General features: G+C 33.4%; 1 protein-coding gene across 2 annotated transcripts; it reads right to left on the bottom strand.

Moving 5' to 3' along the window:
• Positions 1–5,701: 5,701 nt before the first annotated feature.
• Positions 5,702–7,830, bottom strand: LOC112100183 (formin-like protein 14). Of its 2 annotated transcripts, XM_024188797.1 has the most exons (3): positions 6,418–7,830; positions 5,977–6,103; positions 5,702–5,850 (listed from the first exon to the last, which is right to left on the bottom strand). In XM_024188797.1, exon 1 carries the CDS (start codon positions 7,552–7,554, stop codon positions 6,529–6,531), a length of 1,026 nt encoding a protein of 341 aa, XP_024044565.1. In that variant the 5' UTR covers positions 7,555–7,830; the 3' UTR covers positions 5,702–5,850; positions 5,977–6,103; positions 6,418–6,528. The 2 variants fall into 2 exon arrangements, with proteins under 2 accessions (XP_024044565.1, XP_024044564.1); XM_024188796.1 differs by having other exon boundaries at positions 5,977–7,830.
• Positions 7,831–8,060: the final 230 nt, after the last annotated feature.

Raw genomic sequence — 8,060 nt, 5'->3', positions numbered from 1 at the left:
TGTAAAATAATAAGGGGGGGGGGGGGGGGGGGGTAAGGGTCCGACTAATATTCGATATTTTAATGTGGTGGAAGGTGAATAGAAGTAGATATCCGATATTGTCTGAGATTGTTAGAGATTTGCTGGCTGTTCCGGTCTCTACAGTTGCTTCCGAATTTGCTTTTAGTGCGGGAGGTCGATGTTTAAGCCCACATCGTAGTAGACTTCATCCGAGTACAGTAGAGGCCTTAATGTGTACTCAGAATTGGATATGGGCTCAATTAAAAGGTATCAAATTCAGCTCATTTCTGCACTTATTTGATTTTGATAGTATTTGTTTTTTTTTTTATATTTTACAAGTTTTTTTTTAAATTAGGTGAGATTCCTAAAGATAAAGTGATGAATGGGGAAGAAATAAATGGAGAAGTGACTGATAATGATGATGAAGAGGAGACCCAACCATGTTCTGAATAGTGTTTATTTTTCTTTTTTTGGTATGTGCTTGATGCTTATTGTTGTGCCTAATTGAAGAGTATATTTTTAGGAAAGGACCTCAATGTTACAGATCCCTGGTGTTCTGTTCTGTGGCCCTGTCTTCTATTACCTAATCTTCTGTCCTGTGTTATTCATCTTAAGTTTCACTTGATTTGAAAATCTATCCGGCTGCCAAAGATATTTAATTTGTTATGGCCATGGTGGCAAATTATATGGTTTAAGCTGAATATTACAGAAAATGTAACTGCCTTGGTTGATGCTTAAAATACTTTGATCACTTCTGAGATTAAGAAATAATAAGCATGTGAGCCCTTTGCACAATAGACTGCCTACTATCTATATTATATATTTATTTAGTTAGGAAGTAAAGTGCTGAGAAACATACAATTGGAGTCTCTGTTTCAGAATTTCCTGTTTAGTTCATATCTGCTCTATTCATGCATCAAATGGCAGGTCTGGCTTTTTTCTGTCATTTTCTCATTTACTTCTTGTTATCAGTTGGCTGTAGTTTGAAAAATTCCTTGGGCAAAGGCAAACCTGAATTATACTGGTCAAGCACTCATCATATCCGCAGGTAACTGTCACAACTTGCTGAACTTACACTATTAAGCTTCTTTCATTTTTCATTTGGCTCATTGTGCATTTAATATTATCTGTGTTTTGTTTGAATTTGCAGATTAATGATGATGATCTAGTTGGAGATTAATGATGTGTTAGAAGATTGGAGATTAATGATGCGTTAGAAGAATGAACTTTTTGTATTTAATTTGAAATTAATTTGTAATTTCATATTATAATTTTTTTAATTCATAGTTTTGATATTTGTTATGTTTATTATTTTTTATTTGATATTAGAATCTAATACTGTTTTTAACTATTTTATATTATTTTTATTTTATTTTATTATTATTTTTTATATAATACAAATAAAATATTCATGGATATCCATATCTTTATGGATAAAATCCATATCTATGTCCAATATTAAATACTGGATATGGATATGAATACATCCATCATGGATAATTATGGATTTGTATTTGGATGTATATTATCTATCCATAATTGGATATTTGCCATCTCTACCGACTATGGCACCCCCCCTTGTAACTCATTCGAAACCCCATTTTCATGTTTATATCTTTGTTCGGAGTTAAAATTACATAAAAGGACGAAATAAATTTATTAAAATCAAATTTTAATTTCTTTTTGTTACTAATTCTTCAAACCCAATCAAATACTTTATCGGGATTTTTTTTTATTTTGCCTTAGTTTCTTATTATATTTTTTTGTAAATAAAATAATTGCCCACTTGGTGTAGAAAAGTTTAGTAGATTTGATAAAATTTATTATTCTTGTTTATTTATCTATAAAGATTTGATGAACTACTAACAAGTTTTCTCTTAATTACTTCAAAATTATTTTGAAATTATAAAAATAAAAATAAAAATGAATCCACTATATATTAGATACTGAAAATAAAGAGTTTACGATGTGTGGGTGTGAATTATATGAAAAAAAAATATGGATTTGGGTTTAATTAATTTTGTATTTGTAGTTTTATGTAATTTTATCTTGTAAAAATGCTGTTAATGTTAAAATGGAGTTTTATAAGAATCTTAAATGTAACGTGGTGTCAAACTAAGATCAAAGCTCAAAAACTGCATAAACGGGTACATTCTTCTTAAAGAGGAGAGGCGAAGTAAACAGCGAGCTTCCAGCAGCTAAAGCCAGCAGATCTCCGAGTAATAGTTACGCAAGTCTTCAGCAAGTCAACTCAACCAAGTTATACTTAAGCAGCCAGCACAACGATTGTCCATTACAATAAATATATATTTTTGTAATTAAATTATAATCATAATCTGTTTTTGCCATTGTTTCAAAAAAATTCAAGTTATATAGGCACGGGGCTAATCCAATTTGAAGTATCTAAGCCTGAAATACGATAAAACCTCCATAAGTTAAAATCTTATTAAATAATAATTTTTTTTCCTTAAAATCCCCAATTGAGGTCAATAATGTTAAATTATACTTCGATTAATTAATATTGTCTTAGGTGGCGTTTGTTTTTTAACTTAATGACTTAAAGTGACTTAACTTAATTAATTAAGTTAATTAAAGATGTTTATTTTTATAACTTAATGTGATTTTTTAGATAATTTTGACTTAATAAAATAAGTCATTTTTTTTTGGCTTTTTACTTAATAGAGACATTTGAATTAATTCAATTACTTTCTAATGTCAAAAATATTCATGCTTTATAATTTATTTTTCATGTCTATCCCAAAATTTACCCATAGACATTTACCCCACATAATAATCTCATCATTATTTTTTACCCGTCATGAAATCCCTCCTCACTTTGGTATCAACTCCTCAACTATTGAAGATCAAAATTACATGCGACAACTTCGAGATAAAATGACAAATCAACTATTTCAAGTATCTTATTAGTTTTTTTCTTTTTTATATTATATACGATAAAATTTGAAATTTATGGTATTTTATATATTAAAATTCTAAAATCATTATATATTCACTTGAATATAGTTTTACTTATAAATGTTAAAATATTGTGGTATTTAATATATTATTTATTTGACATTCAAATTTAATAAGGATACAAATGTAAAAGTAAATATTTTTTTAATTTTTTAAGTTGAAAAAAAAATAACTTAATAATTATTTTTTGAGATTCAGACGAAAAAACAAACATATTATTCAGATTCAAACATTCAGATCTATTCAGAATTCAGATTAATTCAGGTCTATTCAGATTTCAGACAAAAAAACAAACGCCACCTTAGTTAATGAGCCGAACACTATCAATTTATCAAGGTTTTACTATTAACGTAGAACATGAGTCTTATTCCTATTAATTTCTTCAATATTTTAAACCCCCAAAACTCTTTTAAAACATCATGAAATTGCTTTTTAAGTCCTGAAAACTATTTTTTTTTTAATTTTGTTAACTTCCTTTTCTTTTTCTTTTTTTTATCACAACCCAATTTTTTCTCACCAATATGCGTGGAGTTAAAACCTCAAATCTCATGTTTTCAACCTAAAAGATCTTCATAAATAAACCAATCATTGCTGATTGCTGTGTGTTGGCATCCTGCCATGAGTCACAACTGACCAGGAGGATGCAGCTGAAAATTATCCATTGATTGAACATGCCTTAAATGAAAATTATCCATGATTGAACATGCCTTAAATTTCAACAGTCAATCCAATTCTTCTTTTGACCTGTTTTCCTTCTCCTGGCCTCTACATGTTTTGCTTCTTAAATCTGATCTTCAAAGTTCAAATGTTGCATCTCTTACTCAACTTGGGCGGATGGGTTATCTGCTTCGTATGCACCACATGCATCAAACTAGTCCGAATGATATTTCTCATATTGACCGGTTCGATTTCGCAGAAGCAATAATTAAGTGTATTACAGATTCTAAATTAAATCCATCAGGCAAAGAAATTTAATCAAAGACCATTTTGGTCGTGGACATGTGAGCTACCGCAATCCTCCTTAAATTGCTGCATTTTTCTGTTCTTCACAAACAGTCCTGCTATTGTTTCGTTTCCTAAGAATATGGTCTATAGCTCTAATTTGTTAACCCACAATTTGTAAAGCATCTTGTCTATTTCATCTTCTTCTTCTTAATTTTCCATAATAATTAGCATGAAAGCATGCATAGTAAAACTACAGGACTCAAGAGTCGAGAGATACAACAGAGGTATAGTATGGACAACCAAGCATACCATATAAGCAAGCAAGACAATTTTGTGCTGCAACAATTAGTGCTTCAGCGAGAGAAGAACCTGGATAAATTTGATAGAGAAGAATTTTGAAGCATAAATGCAATAGGGAAAAAAATAAGAGGTTAAATTAATTTCCATCTTCTGCAATGATGGTTCCAAGATGACATGAATTAGAGAAGTTGGATGTTCGATGTCTATCCATCTTTTTAGTGCATGCAATACTTCTTGAAAATATGTATTCATGGTTGTAGAATACTTATGGTAAATCATTATCTAGTGTCACCAACAGTTTCATCTTTCATCTACCCCAACAAAATCTAATGCTTATAGTTATATAGACAACGAGATTACAATATCTAACTATATATTCAACTGAGAAGATGGGATTGAAAAAACAAAAATGTGCTTAGGAAAGGATATTTAGGGATCACATTTAGCAATTTCTGTCATTTGTCAACTTTAACCGCCAAGGAGGAACAAACGGTTCCAAGAAATTCAATGCCGCTCAGGAGGGCTTGGTACATTAAAAATAACCAGAGTAAAGGAACACCTTTTCAATTCTATACTTTCAGAGGTAGAGTGATAGTGATATAACATGATATATCAAAATCAGGTTATATATAGTTTCTTTCACATCAATAAATTATACTTTCTATCACAGTAGATTATACTCCCATGTCACCACCAAATTCGAAAGGCGGTCAAGCAAATAATATGAGACCAAAGGATATAAATGATTCATACAGTTTTCCTAATGTTTGTGCAAATGTGCCTGGTTGGTTGATAAGAAACTAGAGACTATTGGATATATATTAGTTGAGAAGAGGCAACTTAATTAAAACGCACCTTCTGGTTCCTATATGGCTCTCCTCTCACAGCAACCACAAGAGACAAAGGAAAAATTAATAAGAGTATGATGAAGAGGAACACAGAAAGCTAGCTGAGGATACATCTTATACAGAGAAAAGAATAATCAGCAAGCACAAGATCTTCTTCAAATCCTAAAGCAATCAAGTTAAATTAAACAACCGGCTCATTTAATGTTCCAACAAACTCAAAGTTATGAGGCTACAACTTTTTATAACCAGGGGCAATAGGCTTTCAACTTCAGAAATATGTTTACACTAAAGAAACAACTTGAGGAAAAACAAAGTACTTTAAATAAAATTCTTATCAGAGGAGACAATAAAGATAAAATCTTGAAAATTTGATATTCATGGGAAAGGACAGAGAAGGTGCAAAAACAGTCGAAGAGTTTACAAGTGATCTTCGGAAAAAGAATATAAATACAAGCTAAAAAGTCGCTCTAAGTTATAAGACGATTGAAGTTTATCTGCATACAAGTTTGAAGAATTGTTATTAAAAAAAAAAAAAGACACAGATCAGCATTTATTTAGCCAGATGGTGACTCTTAAACTACTACAAACAAGAAGATCAAGCTCTCAGTCAAGGTCCTACTAGAAGCAAATACTCCATTCAACACAGAAAAAGGGGCAAGGAAACTATACAGTCAATATTGCAGGTTGTCAAAAGGCTTTCGGTAATATGCTCATGTTCTGCATAATCAATCTTTCATTTGGAGGAAGCAAAGACATTGCATCACCAAATCATTATGCAACTCTGAATTTAAAATGCAATGGGAAAAAATCAAAGACCAACATATGCTATATAAAAATAATATTCCATCAATAGTTTATTCAAACGAGCAGAGTATAACTGAAGACTAGGCCAGAATTCAATTCTTACTGTGACTTGAATAGCAGCATAGCAGTGGGTTCTTCTAAAAAAGACAAGATATCAACTACAAAGCTTCATCAGCAAAAGTAACTTCCGTCTTCGACAAATAACAGAACTTTGATGAGCGAATTTCAACCTGAAGCAAATTGGCCACAGAGAATTTTCAAATTCAAAAATAGGGTTATGCATAACATGAATTGGCAGCATTTCAAAGCAATTACAGACCAAAATCCTTTCAAATTTTTGCTTCAATGGAAACAGGAGCATAGAAAAAAAAAATCATCAGCAATAAAACTGAGTAAAAACCCATCAAGTCGACATGATCATAGCTGAAGATACAGTGGAAGCAAAACTATTTTGCACTTTTAACAAACTAGGATGAAAATAATCCTTCCATATGAGAAGAATAACGAGAGGAACAGCATCCAGGGAATATCAATTCGGACATACATATCCAATGAGAGACTACCGCCTGATGCAACGATTTTTTCTCCTATATGGCTCTCCTCTCACTCAAGAGGTTAGCACGCCACCGCAGCTCAAGAAGTCCTGGCACTATATTCATTTTCCAAGAGCCACAAGTAACAGCAATCCAAAAACGTTGGCCAAAACTCCAAGTGCTATCAGCAGTTTGGCAGCAGTGTTGTCTTGTCCTACAATATAAGCAAGCAAGCAAAAAATGAATCCCCCCAAACCGAGTAGCTTGGTGCCAAACAAGAGTGTTTTGTCATTGGGCGATAAAGAGTTGCCTCCACTCAGAACGATTTGTGGTGGAGCAAGGACTAATGTTGCGCTGATAGTGAGGAATATCTTGGCCAAACCAGCGACATTGAAATTGAACCATCCACCGAAATTGAAATTGAACCACCCTCTTGGAGGTGGGGGTGGGGGTGGGGGTGGTGCTGGTGTTGGTGTTCGAGGTTGAACTTGAGGTGTTGGTGTTGGTGGTTGAACTTGAGGTGTTGGTGTTGGTGGTTGAACTTGAGGTGTTGGTGTTGGTGTTGGTGGTTGAACTTGAGGTGTTGCTCTCGGTGTTTGTGGTGGTGGTGGTGTTGGCGGTGTTTGTGGTGTTGTTTTTGGTGGTGGTGAAGTCATCTGAACTGAACTATTAACAGTAGTGTCAGAGCTCCCCCAATCATCTTGGATTGTAAGCTCCTCACCACTGCCGTCTCCGCCCTGTGCCCAGTTTCTAAAAGCAGTTGATCCAACATTATGACCGTGTTTACCCGGATGTGTTATTCTTGACTTCTTATATGCCTTCAGTTCAGTCCCTCCGTTACCAACATGCGCCAAAAGTTTGTCCACAATTTTAACCAGTTCCAACTTTTGAGGCGGCCTGCTTATTGAATTCCCAAGCCTGCTTCTTGAATAATTATTCCTTTCAACGGAACCCTTATAAAAAACGCGGGAGTACTCTCCCAACAACAGCAAAGTCAAAGATCGGATTAGTATGCACATCCAACTTTCTGCTTTCATTCTGTCCTCTGCCAACAACAGCAAAGTCAAAGATCGGATTAGTATGCACATCCAACTTTCTGCTTTCATTCTGTCCTCTGCCAACAACTGGGAAGTCATCGCTCCGATCATCGCTCCAAAATTTTCATATGAAGATTACTTAAAATTACCCATGTGTGAAGACCCGTTTATTGATACCTTCAAGCCCGTTTGCCAATGGATCAAAAAAAAAAAAAAAGCTATGGTGTGTTTGGTAAAATCTTTCAAGGCATACGAAGAAGATGAAGGAAAAGCTGCTGACAGGTAATACTTGTGTCATTGGCTCATTGTATTTTTATGGGGTAATATCAGGATACGGTAGAAGAGCAGAACGAACTTACTCGGAAATCACTTACTCTTATATTTCGTAGGAGTTGAGGACGCGCCTTTGAAAAACCATACACCTAAATCGAGAAATTCAGCCTAATCCTTTCATTTAATTATTAATAAATACGCGCCATAGGGCTCATATCATGCCCGCGGATTTCAGCCCGGTCCTCACGATAATGGCTCAAGAAAAAAAATTCGGGCCAGACCTAAGCCCATTATTTTTTTAAAAAATAAATTTATAAATTAAAATAATATAATTAAAATTGAAA

Source organism: Citrus clementina, unplaced genomic scaffold, assembly GCF_000493195.1.
Source record: "Citrus clementina cultivar Clemenules unplaced genomic scaffold, Citrus_clementina_v1.0 scaffold_3, whole genome shotgun sequence".
Lineage (NCBI taxonomy): Eukaryota > Viridiplantae > Streptophyta > Magnoliopsida > Sapindales > Rutaceae > Citrus > Citrus x clementina.
Note: the sequence above shows the minus strand (reverse complement) of the source record. Positions and strands in the feature narration are given on the sequence as shown.

Bases quoted from the DNA above. Each gene is read 5' to 3' on its own strand.
- LOC112100183 (XM_024188796.1), bottom strand. From the start codon at position 7,554: ATGATCGGAGCGATGACTTCCCAGTTGTTGGCAGAGGACAGAATGAAA.